This window comes from Emys orbicularis, chromosome 4 (genome assembly GCF_028017835.1).
Source record: "Emys orbicularis isolate rEmyOrb1 chromosome 4, rEmyOrb1.hap1, whole genome shotgun sequence".
In the NCBI taxonomy this organism is placed as follows: Eukaryota; Metazoa; Chordata; order Testudines; family Emydidae; genus Emys; species Emys orbicularis.
Genome location: NC_088686.1, coordinates 43,366,295 through 43,383,709, shown reverse-complemented (window position 1 = coordinate 43,383,709; position 17,415 = coordinate 43,366,295). Strand labels below are relative to the sequence as shown.

At 47.0% G+C, this 17,415-nt stretch overlaps 1 protein-coding gene across 1 annotated transcript in view; it reads left to right on the top strand.

The window, feature by feature from the left end:
• The first annotated feature begins 525 nt into the window (after positions 1 to 525).
• Positions 526 to 17,415, top strand: part of GPATCH2L (G-patch domain containing 2 like) — a 34,279-nt gene continuing 17,389 nt past the window's right edge. The window contains exons 1-7 of the mRNA XM_065403865.1: positions 526 to 571; positions 689 to 1,356; positions 5,756 to 5,820; positions 12,465 to 12,641; positions 13,234 to 13,313; positions 15,434 to 15,501; positions 16,408 to 16,462. Coding sequence (XP_065259937.1) covers positions 698 to 1,356; positions 5,756 to 5,820; positions 12,465 to 12,641; positions 13,234 to 13,313; positions 15,434 to 15,501; positions 16,408 to 16,462 — 1,104 coding nt within the window. The 5' untranslated portion in view covers positions 526 to 571; positions 689 to 697. The remainder of the gene's footprint in view (positions 572 to 688; positions 1,357 to 5,755; positions 5,821 to 12,464; positions 12,642 to 13,233; positions 13,314 to 15,433; positions 15,502 to 16,407; positions 16,463 to 17,415) is intronic.

Below are 17,415 nucleotides of genomic sequence, written 5' to 3'. Positions count from 1 at the left end.
AACTGCAATGGCTGGGGAGATGTAACAAACTAGACTATAATTACACAGACTGAAATTTGATCAGTACTCCAGGAGTTAATGTCTGATTCCCCCACCTCAAAAAAAAAAAAAAAAAAAAAAAAGAGGGGGGGGAAGCATCATGGAATCTTTTCCTCTTTGGAAAGACTGACCCTCATGCAGCATAGAGTCTTTAATACCCACTGTGCCATTGGTCTGAGCCAAGTGTGCCACCTATTAAGTCACTCAGTCCCTACGTGACTGGTAGAGGCCTCCAATCCATGTATTGAACAGGCCCAATCTTGTTTTTTGGTTATAACAGCTGATGGTATGACATCACATGGTGTTCTGAATGCAGGCCATTTCACTTTTAGGCTGGATACTGGGACATAGTGCTTCAAGGAAGAAAATGCAATCTCATGTCTGTATCAGGCATAAACTTGTCTCTAATTGCTATAGCATGAGGTGCTCTTGGCTGGAAAGGGGAAGTGGTAGCCCTAATTTTAAAGGGAAGACTGAGCTGTAGCACAAGAAGAACAGTTTGCCGACATTAGACCTATTGGGCAGGTCCAAGGTGAGTGTCTAACCAAGTTGCTGATGTGAAGAAGGCTCTAGTTTATGCTGGTCTAGTGAGGTGCTCTTACAGTGACATTAGTGGCTGGTGCTAATTGTTTGTTTTCGTGTTTAGTAGACATTTCCCATGGATGAGCTGGTGCATGACTTGGCCTCGGCCTTGGAGCAGACCTCAGAACAAAACAAGCTGGATGAGCTGTGGGAAGAGATGGCCCTGAGCCCACGGCAGCAGCGGCGGCAGCTTCGCAAGAGGAGGGGTCGTAAGCGGCGCTCAGACTTCACGCACCAGGCGGAGCATGCCTGCTGCTACAGTGAGGCTTCGGAATCAAGCTTGGATGAAGCCATGAAGGACTGTCGTGAGGTGTTGACTGCCAACTTCAGTGACTCAGATGACATGGCTGTGGCCAAACGCCACCCTGCTCTGAGTGCCACCCTAAAGAGCAAGCAGCATTCTTGGCATGAGTCGGACTCCTTCACGGAAAATGGACCCTGCCGACCCCTCAGGCGTCGCCGGAAGGTGAAACGTGTGACCTCAGAGGTAGCTGCTAGCCTCCAGCAGAAACTCAAGGTGTCAGAGTGGAACTATGAGAGAGGCTATAGGTTCAAGTCAGCCAAGAAGCAGCGTCTGTCACGCTGGAAGGAGAACGCTCCTTGGACTTCATCCAGTCATGGCCTGTGTGAGTCAGTAGAGAACAGGCCCTTCCTCAGTAAAGGCGGGAGGAAGGAGAGGATGGAGTGTGAAGCGGATGAACAAAAACAGGGTTCTGATGAAAACATGTCTGAATGGTGAGCTCTCCAGGCCTTTCCTTCCCCTACCACAATCAGATTATCAACTTCCTTTACAGCTGCTTGCAAAGACTGTGCCCTGCTCTAGGTAATTCCCTCTCAAACAAAAGTGCTACTTTTCCCTTAAAGATACAAGAAAAAAAAAATCCCCAAACCCTTCATATGGTGCAAACCCTTGCCTGCAGTCCTTGCGAGCAATCCTACGGTGCTAAATCAATGTGCATGTTGTCCTCATGACCCAGTAGTGACGTGTATGTTGTATTCATAACAAACTGGTGCACTTCTGGCTCCAATGAGAAGTCTGTTGTCTCTGTCTTCACAGTGACAACCAGCATGCTAGTGGCTCTAGTCTTTGCAAGTAAAACCATGTTGACAAGTCTGTGAGTGATGGATGAGACTGATTTCAGTTTCATGATTCCAAGGGTTTATGAGAAACAGCAAAGGAAAACAGAACAAATTTCCTGTAGTGACCAGTTAGCCTTGTTTGCAGTTACTGTATGTACCTTGATCAAAACATTGTTCTGTTTACAAGTTAGTGCATGTTAGTTGTCTAGTGTAGTTGTAACAAAGGCATAGATCAAGGTGAGGCCTTTCTTACTGAAGAGAGGATGCTTTTTTTGCCATCTAAAGATGGGAAAAGACATTTTTATCTAGTAGTACCAGAGAGGAGATATCGAGTAGCACCTTGAGAATGTACATCAATGACAATGGGCAGATAGATTCCCTCACTTGATGGAGCAGTAATAGATATTGCTAGCCTCCTCGAGGTACTTTCTACACCAATCAGTATCTCTTCCATCATGTTCAATTGAACTTAAACCAGCTGGCTTTCATCCAGCCTTATCTATGCCAGCCATTGAGAAAGCAAACACACAGCTTTGTTTTGGTCCATCACCTGAGGAATGCGCTGGGTGATTGTTTTGTTTTCCCTCAGTTGGTTCCTTTCCCTCAGACTAATAAGGGTATGTCTACACTACAAAATTATGTTGACCTAAGTTACCATGACATACAGCCACTGCATTAATTAAATCGCTTTTGCATGTCCAAACTATGCTCCTAGTGTTAGCGGTGCGCATCCTCACCAGGAGTGCTTGTACTGATTTAACTGTCAGTGTGGGGCGGCTTCTGAAAATCAGCAACAGTCGATGTAAGCAACACAGTATCTACACTGACGCTGCGTCGACCTAACTAAATCAATCTAAGCACTACACCTCTCACAGAAGTGCAGTTACTAAGGGTATGTCTACACTGGAAACTTCAAAGAACTGCGGGAACGCTCCTGCGGCAGCGCTTTGAAGTGCGTGTGTGGTCGTGCACGAGTGCTGGGAGAGAGCTCTCCCAGCGCTCCTGGTAATTCACCTCCACGAGGGGATTAGCTCTGAGCGCTGGGAGTGCGGCTCCCAGCACTTGGAGCCTGTCTACACTACTGCTTTAAAGCGCTCAGACTTGCTGCACTCAGGGGGGTGATTTTTCACCCCCCTGAGCCAGCAAGTTACAGCGCTATAAAATGTAAATGTAGACAAGCCCTAAGTTGCAGTAGTTGGCGAGTTACATCAGTGGGAGCTACATTTTAGTGTAGATGCTTACAGAGTTGGGTCGATGTAAGCTGCCTTGCATTGACCTAATTCTGTAGTGCAGACCAGGGCTTATTGTGCATATGTTTGCATCAAATGACACTTGCCATCTGCTGCCAAATCCTTCGGATTCTCTTTGGAAATCCAGAGGTCAAAAGGTTTGACCATCTCACCTCCACATGTATGGGCTGTGGCTTGGTGAGGGGAGTGGAGTTAGAGGAAGAATACTTAGGGCAGATCAACCCAGAATAGTCCAAGGGCTGTCTGAGAACATCCTTGAGTAACACATGTGCTACCTCAAGTTCATGGATGACGCATTGTCTGTCTAATCTTTCACATAGAACAAAATCTAACTAGACTTGTTTTGTATCGCTCAGTGTCAAATTGGATGTTGTACTAAGTTTACCAGCCAGTGATAAGGTGAGCCCTTGTTTTGTCTTGATGTTTTCTGGGCTCATAGAATGACCAGTTACTCCCCAGTTTGTAGTTTAGTTCCTTGTAAATAGTAGCAGGTTTGGTGACAGCCTGTAGTGGCAGTCATGAGCCTGGCTCAGCTGATGTATTAGAGGCTGATCTCTCAGGAAAGAAAAAATCCCCTTCTCCTGGAAGGCAAGTGACAGAGACAGAGTGCTCAGCCTCCCCCTCCTTCTCCAGCCCGGCCTGACCTTCTGCAGCCCCTTGGTGCTTCTTGTTTTCTTATTTTTATAGAAAATCAATATCCCTCCTGACACAAACAATAGCTCAGGAGCAGGAGTAAACGTCGGAAAGCTGAGATCTCTGTCCATCACCTCTCACTTTAACTCCCCCAAACTATTTAATTATAAGCGTGCTTTGCTCCAGGTGTTTGCGACAGTGAAATTGCTAAATGAGGACCATTTTAACCAAAGATTGGGCGATCAATAACACTCTATAGCAGTAGCTTGTCGGATCAATAGCATTCATTATTTCATGGTTAAGGTAAGTAGCCTCCTTTGCAAGTGGAGGTCATTAATCAGTGCTTACTGGACCTGAGGAAAGGCTTGTGTACAGGATACTCAGTTTTCCAGGCCTGAAATATAAAGGGGGTGTAGGTAAGGATATCTTTCCATGAACCTTTCTGCTGATACTGCAGGTAGAATGCTGGGCATAGTATGCATCCATAAGGCACTGCAGGGTTTTCTAGTACTTTTAGGCACCTGCTATGCTGTTAATTTGATTAGGAACTTGGTTTAATAAACCTTTCCCTTTCTTATGTTTCCTGGTCCTATGCTTTAAGTACTGTCCCTTTCTCATACAGCATGTTAGGGGATGGATGGCACAAACTATAAGAGGCTGGCTTAGAACTTGGTGTTAAGTTGCATGCTAGAATATGGGAGGGACTTGCAACCTCTTCCATTTGTATGTTTAAAACTACCAACAGAAAAATGGACTCTAATGCATTGATGAAGGTTCATACTTTCAGGTATCCAGTGTAATGGATTGTCTTAGCTAGTTTACAGAACATGTTTTAAAAAAAGCAATAATATGCTTCACAGCATGTGGTTTTAGTGAGTACTTAGTTAATTGTGGATGGGGTGACACTCACTGTCCCTTTGCCTTGTGTCCCATAAAGTTCCCTGAGGATATAACCACACACCATGCTGTGTGATGTTGCTCTTCCAGGGTACATGGGGATCTTATCTAACCACACTGTTGAGATTGTTTCAGATGCTAAGTTACAGCTAGCATTCACTTCTCCCATAAAGCCCTGTAACCCATGTGCGGGGTGTTGCTTTTGCTGAGAGATCTCAGAACAATGGAGGTATTGTATAATATGTCCTAGAAAAGAAAATCCTAGCATTAAACCATCAAATACCTAGGATTGACAGCACAATGTTCAACCTTTTCAAAACTTTTTACAGACAGTTAGCAGTTTTCTACTCAGATTATTTTCCAAATAAATTCCTTGGTAAACTGTCTTCTGGAGCAGCTGCAGTGGCCAAGTTTAAAACTCAGTGTAACTGGTGGTTACCTACAGCAGCAGGCTATGTAGTACTAGTTTATTTGGATGAGTAGTTAGGGACTTGAGGCCTGGTCTACATCTAAACTTAGGTTGACCTAGCTACGTTGCTCAGTCAGGGCTGTGAAAAATGTCATGCCCTGTGTGATGTAATTAGGTCAACCTAGCCCCTACTGTAGATGCAGGTAGTCTGAGGGAAGAATTCTTCCATTAACCTAGGTACTGCCTCTTGAGGGGGTGAACTTACAACAACAGCAACCAAAAAACCCCTTCTGTTGCTGTAGTATCTATGCTACAGTGGCACAGCTGTGCTGCTGTAGTGCTTGAAGTGTAGACCCTTACAGTCCCTTATCCAGCCAAAGAGAGGAGAAGGCATTGAAGAGAAAGCATTTGTTTCATTTATGTTGGAAAATGGGAGTCTAAAAAGAAAAAGTTGTGGTACAATTGTCAGTGGCCATCGGGTGATCTACAAAGGGAGCATTTAGCTTAATTTCTGTTGCCTGGTCGTTACCAGAGAAGGGGATATCTGCAGAGAGTGTCATAAATATGATTGTTAGCCTTGGTGCCTTGGCCTAATCCCATTTTTGATAATTATGTTCTGATAACCTAAAATTTCCATTTTTAACTGGATACAGGATTCTTCCTAAACTGCATAATGTTATAGTGAGCTGTTAGACAGCTGTCATGTTCCATGCCAGAGGCAGCAGTCATGTGTCAGTGATGAATTGATTCCCATTTTGTGTGGTATATAAAGCACTTTGGGGTCCTTTTGGGATGAAAGGCACTGGCAAAATGTAAAAGTTTATTACTGCATACCCTTCAGCGGTTAACTGTTTGTTCTTTGCAGTGAAACCAGCAGTGTATGCAGTAGCAGTGACACTGGCCTCTTCACCAATGACGAAGGCCGTCAAGGTAACTACTGTCTCGTGATTTCTCTCCGGCACAATTTGGGAATTTCTCTTTTACTATGCTTGTAAATGCAAATTCAAGGCAGTGCAGGACTAGAGATTGGAGGGGATCAGGATGTGCGGAGGAGGGATAGTGGCTGGGGAAAGGGCTAGGAGTCAGAGGAATTGGCTCAGATCACAAAGGTGTTCCATGTGATTTCAATAAAAATCATGCTTTTCTTATGGAAATGCTGTGATATTTATCAAATGTATAAAATCCAAATACTGGAAAGTGTGATATAAGGCAATATGTATATATGGGTTCTTGGGGACGACTACTCAGACTTTGCTGCTTAGGCCTTGGTTACACTTGCGAGTTACAGTGCTGTAACTCACTCCCCGTCCACACTGGCAAGGCATTTGCAGCGCTGTATCTCCGTGGTTGCAGCGCTGCATGTACTCCACCTCTCCGAGAGGAATAGCGAGTATTGCGCTGCTGCTGCGGCGCCAGTGTGGCCGCCCAATGCGCTGTGAATGGCCTCCAGAATTATTCGGCAGTATCCCACAATGCCTGTTCTAGCCACTCTGGTCATCAGTTCAAACTCTACTGCCCTGGCCTCAGGTAACCAACCATGTGACCGACCCTTTACATTCCCCAGGAATTTTAAAAATCCCCTTCCTGTTTGCTCAGCCCGGCGTGGCGTGGAGTGCTATCAGCGAATCTTTCCAGGTGACCATGCCTCCATGCGCCAAGCGAGCCCCAGCATGGAGCAATGGCGAGTTGCTGGACTTCATCAGTGTTTGGGGGGAGGAAGCTGTACAGTCCCAGCTGCGCTCCAGCCGTAGGAATTACGATACCTTTGGGAAGGTATCAAAGGACATGATGGAAAGGGGCCATGACCGGGACGCCCTGCAGTGCAGGATTAAAGTGAAGGAGCTGCGGAGTGTCTACCGCAAAGCCCGCGACGCAAACAGCCGCTCGGGTGCTCCCCCCGCGACCTGCCGATTCTACAAAGAGCTGGATGCGATACTTGGGGTTAACCCCACCTCCACTCCGAGCACCACCATGGACACTTCAGAGCCGGTGGGGGGGGAGGAGGAGGAGGAGGAGGAAAACGAGAGTGATGGTGGTGGGCCAGATGGAGACACCCCAGAATCCCTGGAGCCATGCAGCCAGGAGCTCTTCTCGAGCCAGGAGGAAGGTAGCCAGTCGCAGCGGCCGGTACTTGGTGGAGGACAAACAGAAGAGCAGGTTCCCGGTAAGCGGGTTTTTTTTTCGGGAAGGAATTTTTTCGGTGCGGGCTCTTTGGGAGAGGAGGGTTAGGCATGCATGCCTAGATGCGGAATAGTGCATTGATGTGGTTTATCACATCGCGGTAATCGGCCTCGGTAATCTCCTCGAATGTCTCATCCAGAACGTGTGCAATGCGCTTGCGCAGGTTTATCGGGAGAGCCACCGTGGTCCTTGTCCCAGCCAAGCTAACGTGTCTGCGCCACTGTGCCGCGAGGGGCGGGGGGACCATTGCTGCACACAGGCAAGCTGCATATGGGCCAGGGCGGAAGCCGCATTGCAGTAGAAGACCCTCCCTTGCTTCCCAGGTCACCCTCAGCAGCGAGATATCGTCCAGGACGAACTCCTGTGGAAAATGTTGGGACAGTGTTCAGTGTAGGTGCCCCCTGAAGCTGTTGGCTCTCCCCAAGGCACAGAAACCCATAGGACAGTGCAGCCCTGAAATAATCAGTCCCCCTTACTCACCATTTTGAGGCTCCCGTGGGATATGTGTGCTCTGTTTCAGATGGGGAAATTATGCTATTGTGTAGACCCTGTGTGTTTTCTACTCCTTAAGTGCGGGGGGAATCATTACTCTGTCTGGTATAAACAATGCTGCCTCTGTTAAATGTTGCATTTTGCCTATACAGCTGCATCAACCTTGAGACCTCAGCCGTCCCTCTTATCGCCTGCTCAGAGACTGCAAAGACTCAGGAAGAGACCGCGAAAAAGCAAAGAAGACATGCTGCAAGAAGTGATGCGGCAATCTATTAAAGAGAATGAGAAAGCACAGAACTGGAGGGAGAGAGAAAGCAGGATCCGCCAGGAAAACGCAGCGCACTGGGGGCAAAGCACCGCGCACTGGCAGCAAAGCACTGATAGGCTCATAAGCATCCTGGAGCGCCAAGCAGATGCTATCCAGGAGCTGGTAGCCATGCAGAAAGAGGAGCAGTACCGCAAACGCCACCCCCCCCTACAGCCCTTGTCCCAAAACTCTTTCCGTTGTGCCCCACTGTCACCTCCAACCCACTTTCCCCAACTTCCGTGTTCTTCACGCCACCCGCTGCCTCCAACACCAGTATCTTCACCACCCAGCCCTGAAAACCACGACCCTTACCCTCTGCACTCAACCCCCATCACCATGCAGTATAGCTGTCCTGAAGTGCAGCACTCACTGCACAGCACACCAGACAGGACGTATGCCAATCTGTGATTGTACTGTTCCCCACTCCACCCCCTTGTTTCTTTTCAATAAATAATTTTTTTTTCTTTTCAATAAATGGATTCTTTGGCTTTGAAAACATTCTTTATTATTGCATAAAGTAAAAGACTCCTTAGGCCAGGAAATAAACAGGCACTGCAAGTCTGCTTGTCTGCTAAGCAGACACTGATTCCTAAAGATTGGAACTACTGCACTTCACTCCCGTGCAGGGCACCAGATATCATTGCTGGTTTTCAGCCTCAAATTGCTCCCTCAAGGCATCCCTAATCCTTGCAGCCCCGCGCTGGGCCCCTGTACTAGCCCTGCTCTCTGGCTGTGCAAATTCAGCCTCCAGGTGTTGAACCTCGGAGGTCCATGCCTGAGTGAAGCTTTCACCCTTCCCTTCACAAATATTATGGAGGGCACAGCACGCGGATATAACCGCGGGGATGCTGTTTTCGGCCAAGTCCAGCTTCCCATACAGAGATCGCCAGTGGCCCTTTAAACGGCCAAAGGCACACTCCACAGTCATTCGGCACCGGCTCAGCCTGTAGTTGAACCGTTCCTTGCTGCTGTCAAGGCTCCCTGTATAGGGTTTCATGAGCCACGGCATTAACGGGTAAGCGGGATCTCCAAGGATCACAATGGGCATTTCAACTTACCCTACCGTGATCTTCCGCTCTGGGAAAAAAGTCCCGGCCTGCATCTTCCTGAACAGCCAAGTGTTCCGAAAAATGCGTGCGTCATGCACCTTTCCGGGCCAGCCTGTGTTCATGTCAATGAAATGCCCACGGTGATCCACAAGCGCCTGGAGAACCATAGAGAAATACCCCTTCCGATTAACGTACTCGGATCCTAGGTGGGGTGGTGCCAGAATAGGAATGTGCGTCCCATCTATCGCCCCTCCACAGTTAGGGAACCCCATTTGTGCAAAGCCATCCACTATTTCCTGCACGTTACCCAGAGTCACGGTTCTTCTGAGTAGGATGCGATTAATGGCCTTGCAAACTTGCATCAACACGATTCCAACGGTCGACTTTCCCACTCCAAACTGGTTTGCGACCGACCGGTAGCTGTCTGGAGTTGCCAGCTTCCAGCTTGCAATAGCCACCCGCTTCTCCACTGGCAGGTCAGCAATCTCGTGTCCTTGCGCCGCAGGGTGGGGGCAAGCTCCTCACACAGTCCCATGAAAGTGGCTTTTCTCATCCGAAAGTTCTGCAGCCACTGCTCGTCATCCCAGACTTACATGACGATGTGATCCCACCACTCGGTGCTTGTTTCCCGAGCCCAAAAGCGGCGTTCCACGGTGCTGAGCATGTCCGTGAATGCCACAAGCAATTTCGTGTTGTACGCATTACGCGGCTCGATAGCATCGTTGGACTCCTCACCCTCACTCTCACTGTCACTTTGGATCTTAAGGAATAGTTCGACAGCCAAATGTGACGTGCTGGCGAGGCTCGTCAGCATACGCCTCAGCAGTTCGGACTCGATTTCCCGCAGACAGATCGCGCTGCACAGAAACCGTTGAAAGATGGCGCCAAAGGTGGACGGAAACAAAGGGATTTCTGGGATGCGAAGCGATGCATCACGGGGCATTGGGACAGGACCCGGATCCCCCGCACCCACGCCCCCTTCCCACAACCCACGGCACCAGAATGGGAAAAGGTGCTCTGTGGGATAACTGCCCATAATGCACCGCTCCCAATAGCGCTGCAATTGCCGCAAATGTGGCCACGACAGTGCGCTGGGCAGCTGTCAGTGTGGACAGACTGCAGCGCTTTCCCTACTCAGCTGCACGAAGTCAGGTTTAAGCTGTACATCTGCAAGTGTAGCCAAGGCCTTAGTTACAGTGAGGTCATCAGAACTCCATGATGTCTCTATCAATAGAGGTCAATTGTTTGTATATTATATTGCAAAAGTTCCCAGAATCTGCTTGTCCTACTCCGTCCATTCAGAAACATACTGGTCCAGAGAGCTCACAATCTAAGATGACAAGCAACATACTAAGCCTGGTGAAGGTGCGACAACCAAAATATGTGTATTGGGCAGGGGAGAAGCAGTTCTCAGAAGTTTGTGGACTCTCACACTTCAACTGGTGTTGGTGTTGAATTTGTAACATACACATTCTTTGTCCAAGATTATTATTAGGTACTGGAGTTAAATAGATGTCAACCAAAGAAACAAACACAAATGTTTAAACAGTGACTAAAAATCCGTTCCCCTCTCTGTTGCTCAAGTTCCAATCTCTTAAATCTTGTGATGTCATAATTTCATTAATTCTCCAGTCTTTGGCTGTGCCTACATTGGGAAAATGCTTTGTTAGAAAATATGTTAATTAGTACGTTTTGGCTAATATGTCAAATGTGGCATAGTACCTACTGCAGACAGGGACAGTTGCGTTAAAAATTACTTTTTTTTAAACATGACTGTCTCTGTCTACACTAGTTGCCACTTCATGTTTGACATCATTTTAGCTAAAACATGTTAACACATTTTCTTACATGATGCTTTTTCCCAACATAGACAAAGCCTTAAATGTTCAGATGCTGTTTACACTCTAATGTGAAAAACAAGCAAGGAAAAAATACCCTTTTTGGACAGACTCCTTCCAAAGCTTCTTTATCAATCATAAAGAAGCAAAAGAAAGGGCACAAACCCAATTGTTTTCCTTTGCAAGTCACCTTTAAACTTAATGTTCTGGCCCAATCCCAACTTAGTTATTTACATTCTGCTTCACTAAATTTCCCATGTAGTTTCAACTGGATACAGGTTTCTTCCCTTTTTGTCCTTTAACTATTATGTTATTGGAACAGTTGGTATTATCCATCCCAGCAGCAGATGCATTTCATTGGTGGAGGAATGGTCCCTGTGCATAGTTTGAACATAAGTTTATAAAATGCTTTGGGATCTTTCAGGGTGAAAGGCACTGTAGGAGCAGTGGATGCTGATCTTTATTGTCTGTCTAATGTAGCAAGTGACTTTGAAGGAAATTGCTTGAGATATGAGTTACTGAGCTTATGCTCTAGTGTCCAAAGTAGCTGACATGTTTATACACATGATCCGTTTTCCAGTGTTTGGGGGAACAGTCCCTATTTAATTTTTTAACACTTCTGAATCCTCTGTCTAGAGTGTATGTATCAAATATATATAAGAGTAAATATCTGAATGAATTATCCTGATTCCAGGCACTTGCCTGTTATTGTGGGTAGTTTCGGGGGCTGCTGATGTGATCGGGGCTGCTTGCTTCATTTGTTTAATGATTGGTTTTCAGAGTGGATGCAGGACTGGATTATTGTCTCAGGATGAGGTCTGACACCAGTGCTGCATGGAGCTGCCTGCTTTTTCTCAGCCTGCTCACTTGTTACTTTTCCAAGGAGAATTCTAACCAGGCAGCTTTAACAGAATATTGTGTAGTGCAGTTCAGTTATCAGGACACAGCTGTGTTAATTGCACTGGCTCTGCTTTTTGGAGACTTTTGAGGTGGTTAGTTGTTGCTATCCCAGGCATGAGTGGGTTGTGGTCTTGACCAGTCCTGAGGAGTTTTCATAGAGCCAGATGTATGGCACAATTAATACTCATTGACCCTTTCTGTGCTCTAAGCCACCAGCCATTCCTAAAGGCGTGATGTGCTTTTCCTTGAAGCTGCTGTCCTCTGAGTGTGGCTCATTCTTCCTGATGTACAGGTTGGTAGTATGTGCAGCATTTGCTCCTCTTCCCCCCCCATTTTGAGGGCTCCTTTGTAGTAGCTGATAATGCTTGTGCCAGACCACTACACTTCCACCTCCCCTGCAGTAATTACATTGGAGAAAGAGCTGCACCTGTACATCAGACACCACACAGCACTGAAATAATGTAAGTGAGACGCAGCCACAATAGAGCAATAAAGCTGCCTCAGCCTCCTAAACACGTCAGTAAAGAGGACCCATCCAACAAAGAGGCCTTCATGCTGGGCGATCTACGTTCTATGGGAAATGCTGTTTATGCCACTGTAGACTGAGCACAAGAATAATTGGAGCACTTGTTGAATTCCCCATAATTATAGTACTATCAATTAAACTTAACATAAAACTGCTATTAAATGTAGGAGTAACTCCCAAAGAGTCTTCAAGTGACGTTGGTAGTTTTTTGATGTGGAATATGTAACATTTTGATGGTCACTCAGAGGAGATGTTGAAGTAACTCTGTGCTGCTTCTCTAGGGGATGATGAGCAGAGTGATTGGTTCTATGAGGGAGAATGTGTCCCAGGATTCACCGTCCCCAACCTACTGCCCAAGTGGGGAGCAGATCACCGGTCTGAGGTGGAGCGAATGGACTCTGGCCTGGAAAAACTCTCCGACTCTACGTTCCTTTTGCCCTCCCGGCCTGCTCAGAGGGGTGAGCTCCACAGGGAATGGGATGGGTTCAGAAGTGTGTTTGTGAACCTTTAAATGGCAGAGAGAGCAGATTTCATTCACAGAGATGCTGAACTTAAGCTGATATTAAAGTTGACCTGTTTATAGATTTTTAAAATATGCTTGCTTTGGATTATTTTGTTGTGCCCTATCTTTAGACTGGTGTGATGTGGACACTCTGCATGTACCTCTACAGTAAATGGAATTTTGATATTGTGTTTGCTGTTATCTGTAAAGCAAACAGAAGTCTAGATTAAAGATGGCTGCACCAGCCAAAAGAGAACACTGTGAAATGGTGTGTGATCCTTCATTTCAGCTGCCTAAATTCTTCAGTCTCCCTTTTATAATGTATAGATTTTTATCTGTAGCTCTTGGGGAAGTCTTCTCATGGAGAAACTGAGGCACAGAGGTTCTGACTTGTCCAAGGTCACACAAAGCAGAGTATAAAACCCAGTTCTCATGACTCTGAATTCCATACTCTTCTACGCACTGGAGCACAAGGCCTCTCATCACTGTATTGCCAGGAGCAACCTTCTGCCTTCAGTGTTCAGCCTTTTCCTTTTTTTGGTTTTCAGGGTTTCATGCTCGTCTGAACCGCCTTCCAGGAGCTGCTGCCCGCTGTCTCAGAAAGGGACGTAGGAGACTCGTTGGCAAGGTATTGCCTCTTCCAAGAGGGTAATTCTGTATCTGCTCTGCTGGTCAGTTTGGAGCTGCTGCTCTAAGGCAGAAAGTGGATTATTTTGTACAGAAGGACCCTGTGTGGTGGTCTGTCACATACTACTTGCTTTGAAAAATAACTATTTGGTTTTCAGCCGGCTGTTAAGACTCCATAGACAAGCAGCCAAAGAAGGTGGGTAGATGGAGGGTGAATACAGAGGGAGCTATATGGCAGGAAGCTTGGCCGAGCATAAGGGGAAATGACAGCATTGATGTATCTGGGAGAGCTGTGCAGATTCAAACCCTGGGAGGCAAAGACTGTGAGCTTAAACTTGATGTTGAAGGTGAAGAGAAGCCAGAGTTTTGAACAGAGAAGCAACACGGTCTGATTGGCACCAGAGAATGATGATTTTAGCTGTATCATTTTGGATGGCTGAAAGGACAGGAGGTCAGAGAGAAGGTTCCACTAATGAATGCAAGAAATGACCAAAACCCTTGGCCAGGATTACAGCAGTTGGCATAGAGAGAAAAGAACATATCTTATATCTCTTACAAAAGGAGAGACAGGATTTACCACAAGCCTGCATGTGGTGGGAAAGAGGAAAGCCACGTCAATGTTGGGATGATGGGGCGGAGAGCAGAGTTATCAACGGTGATGGAGTAAGGAGGCTTTTGGGGATAAAGTAAGGTGAGGGATTGGGTGTTTATTGGTGGGACTTACTCTGCGTTCTTGGAGACTCTGGTTTATATTCACTGGTGAAGGTCCAGTTTCCCTGCCAGCCTCCTGCCTAAGGATTGGGGGGAAAGGGTAAGACCTCTCAGCTGCAGAGAGGAAGCCCTCCCACTTTGTGAGGACAGCGTCTCCAATGATTCAGAGTTTGGGGGGTGTGTGTGTGTGTGTCAGGGGTGTAGTTCCTCTCCCTTCTCTATTAGTCACACTCAACAGCTCCTGTTCTTTCCTTCTTCAGCCCATTCACCTTTAGTTGTAGCCAGCATTTAAAATAAGAATCCTCAGCTGATGTGAAATCTGCTTTGAGCGGGGCTCTTCAGGCCACCTGAAAGGGCCTGTGCCTGTTGGAGGCTCCTCTAACGATCCCAAATGAGAAGGATAATATTTACTTGTTTAATTCATCTTCATCACCTTAAAGGGATCTTTGTCATTTCCAGCGGAGGTCACTGCTCCCCCCCCGCTTCTAAATTGTAATCATAAATAATGAGTTTCATTCAGCGCTCCCCGCCAGCGAGCTGCTAATTACCCAAAGTACGGCTTGTAATTTACACAGTAATAAACCGTAAATTTAAACATTACGGCACTTTAAGTTAATAATTTTCCTGCTGTAACAAATAGCCCATCTTTGTTCACCCCTGCTGCCGCCGCTGCCTCCCCTAAACCTCATGTTCATTTGTGCCCAGGCAGTTTGGCATAAGCTCTGGAGAGTGGCCTGTGAAGCCTTCTCCCCTCATATCTGGAGCCTGACATACACCTCTTTCCCCACCCCTCCCCCCACAGTGAATTTTTTATGGCCAATTGCTATCTGAAGATGAACAGCCTGATATTTAGAGTCTCCTGCGTGAATGTGTACAGGCAACAAACATGCGCTTTGGTGAGAACCAAGCTCCCAAAGCAGTTCCTCGCTCCTGGAATGTGTTTTTACTCAACTGCTGCAGGGGTTTTGACTGAATCTACTGCTTTCGGACAGTCCAAGCTCCCACGCGGAGCCCTTCAGTTCCCCTCTCTGTGCTGGTGAAATTCCCCTTCCCCATCGTCTCCCCCCCCCGCCTTTTTGTGTGTGTATGCAGTGCATGTTGTAAAGGAGGGAGAAGGAGGAAGGTTCAGTTTCATGAGAAAGAGGATCTGACGGTTCCACTTAGTAGGAACCGTAGGAGCTCCTTGCTACCTGAGCTGAGTCTCTTGCCCACCTCACCCAGCAGCCTGGAGTAACTGCTTATAGGAGCCTTGAGTCCCTGAGGGGATTCACAGTCCTCACTGCCAGGCTCAGAGAGGTTATTCTGGGAAAACAGGACCTTGAATATATGTGTGGTGTCTGTGCTGTCTGCTTCTTGGAGAAGGAGGGGGGAATGTCTCAGATGAAGCTTTTGCCTATTTTTATGTTTCAGGAGACCAGCTTGAGCACTCTGGGCAGTGAGAGGATGGGTCACATCGTTAGTGACCCACGTCAAAAAGAGTAAGGACCTATCTGCTACTGATTATGGTCTAGCACTTTGAGTAGGTGAACGGGAGGGTAAACTGTGCAATACATTGAGACTGCCCCTTTCCATCTGCTCACTGGAACTGGACGGAGTGAGAACAAAATAACCTGTGAGATGGGAGATAGTTGGGTCCAAAACTGACTTGTTCCTCCCTTCTGTACTATTTGCATTTGCTCATATCCCCCCATTATGGGTCTGCCCCAATGTATGGCTACGGCATGCTATCCCTTTAATTACATTGAACCTTCCTCCTTCTCCCTCCTTTACCACATGCACTTCTCAAATCCATTGGTCCCCAGCACAGCCTTAGAGATTCTGTCCCCGAATCTCATTATTGAGTAGCACTGTGTATGGAGGAGCACCATGGGAACAGAGCTGGGCAGCGGAAGTGATGCTGACAGGACAGCAGCCAGTTTGCCTTCTCCATAGATGCAATGTTCTGCATATCCCTCCCAGCTCCTCCTCCTAATCATAACCAGTACCATGGGTGATCAGGGTGGGTTTCCCTGGAACTGCCACTGTGGTGGTTTGACAGTTAGGGTGGCTTTTTCTGATCATGCTTCAGTGAATCCTGTCTTCACCGGCTATCGGCATCCAGATTCACGTCCTGGCTCCCTGTGTCTAAAACTTGTCATTTTTAGTATGAGTCCTGTCAATGTTTAATCTCTCTCCCTTTTTTCTCCATCTCTGTTTTTTTCTCCCCTTCTCTCTATTCCCCCTCACTCTCCCACCCCCCCTTGCTCCTTCCTTTCTCTGTCTCCCATTCCATCTTTCCTCCCTCCAGTTTCTGGTTACCATCGACGGGGAAGAGAGACCGCAACCAGGTAAGATGGCTCTGCTCTGCCTTTTTTTATTTTCTCACTTGGTTTCCTTCTTTCTAGAAAGAACAAAGTGCTGGCTTCCGATTTCCACCACATTGTGGCCTGTGCACATGAGGTAAGGCAGCCCCAGCCCTTCATCTCACTCTAACTGACATCTTCTGGGCTTCTAGTACATCCCGCATGCCAGGGATCGTATGGGCTGTTGGTACCGAGTAGCTCCCTAGGATCTCAGTCTTCTGAAATCTCCCTCTCTCCATCTGGTTGTTTAACTTCCTCTGTGACAATGAGCTGGAGGGAGGGTCTTCTTGGCTGTAGGAACTCTGGCCTTACAGAATTCTCTGCAAACTCCATGAATGGGACTCTTTCTCCTTTTAAACCCTTCACATCCATCCATTTTGGGTCATGCTTTTTCCTGGTGATCCTGCAGAGGAAGAAAAGCTGTTGGCCTGATTGTAGTTAAATAGCAACCAGACCAGGGAAGTACTGGAAAGTGATGGGGAGGGAGAATAGCCACCCCCTCTGCTTTCCATCACCCCTACGTAAGTGCACACTGTCAAGTCTTCTCCAATAAGTGTATTATCTAGATCAGATTCAGTGACAATTGGCTCATCTAGCCAAAGCAGAAGAGCCCAATCTCTGTGACTCTGCCAAGGCAATGGGCCTCTTCCTCGGGCGCACCAGTACTGTCTGGTTCCTCACAGCAATAGTGCCTCCTTCTGTTCAGTGGTCAGATGCTTATTTTGTTTCACAGACACTGATGTTGAATGCACCTTGTTTTTGAAATTGGGTTTCAGTTTTACTGTCTCAGGTGGCCCTGAGTGAGCACTTCATGTCTCCGGGGCGATAGAACTACTCTTGAGGCCATAGAGTCCCCTGCCTGTTAGAACAGCTCTCTAACTTTCAAACTATGTAATGCTCTGAGTGTCAGAGTGAAGACTAACTGTGTAGACCTTGAGAGAGCCACAGGAAATGCTCTTCTTATGATGAACTTAAATAGCTACAAGGGGTCACTGGAGGTTCCTCCCCACAATACCGTTGTAATGTTTGTCTGACAATAGAATAATGGTC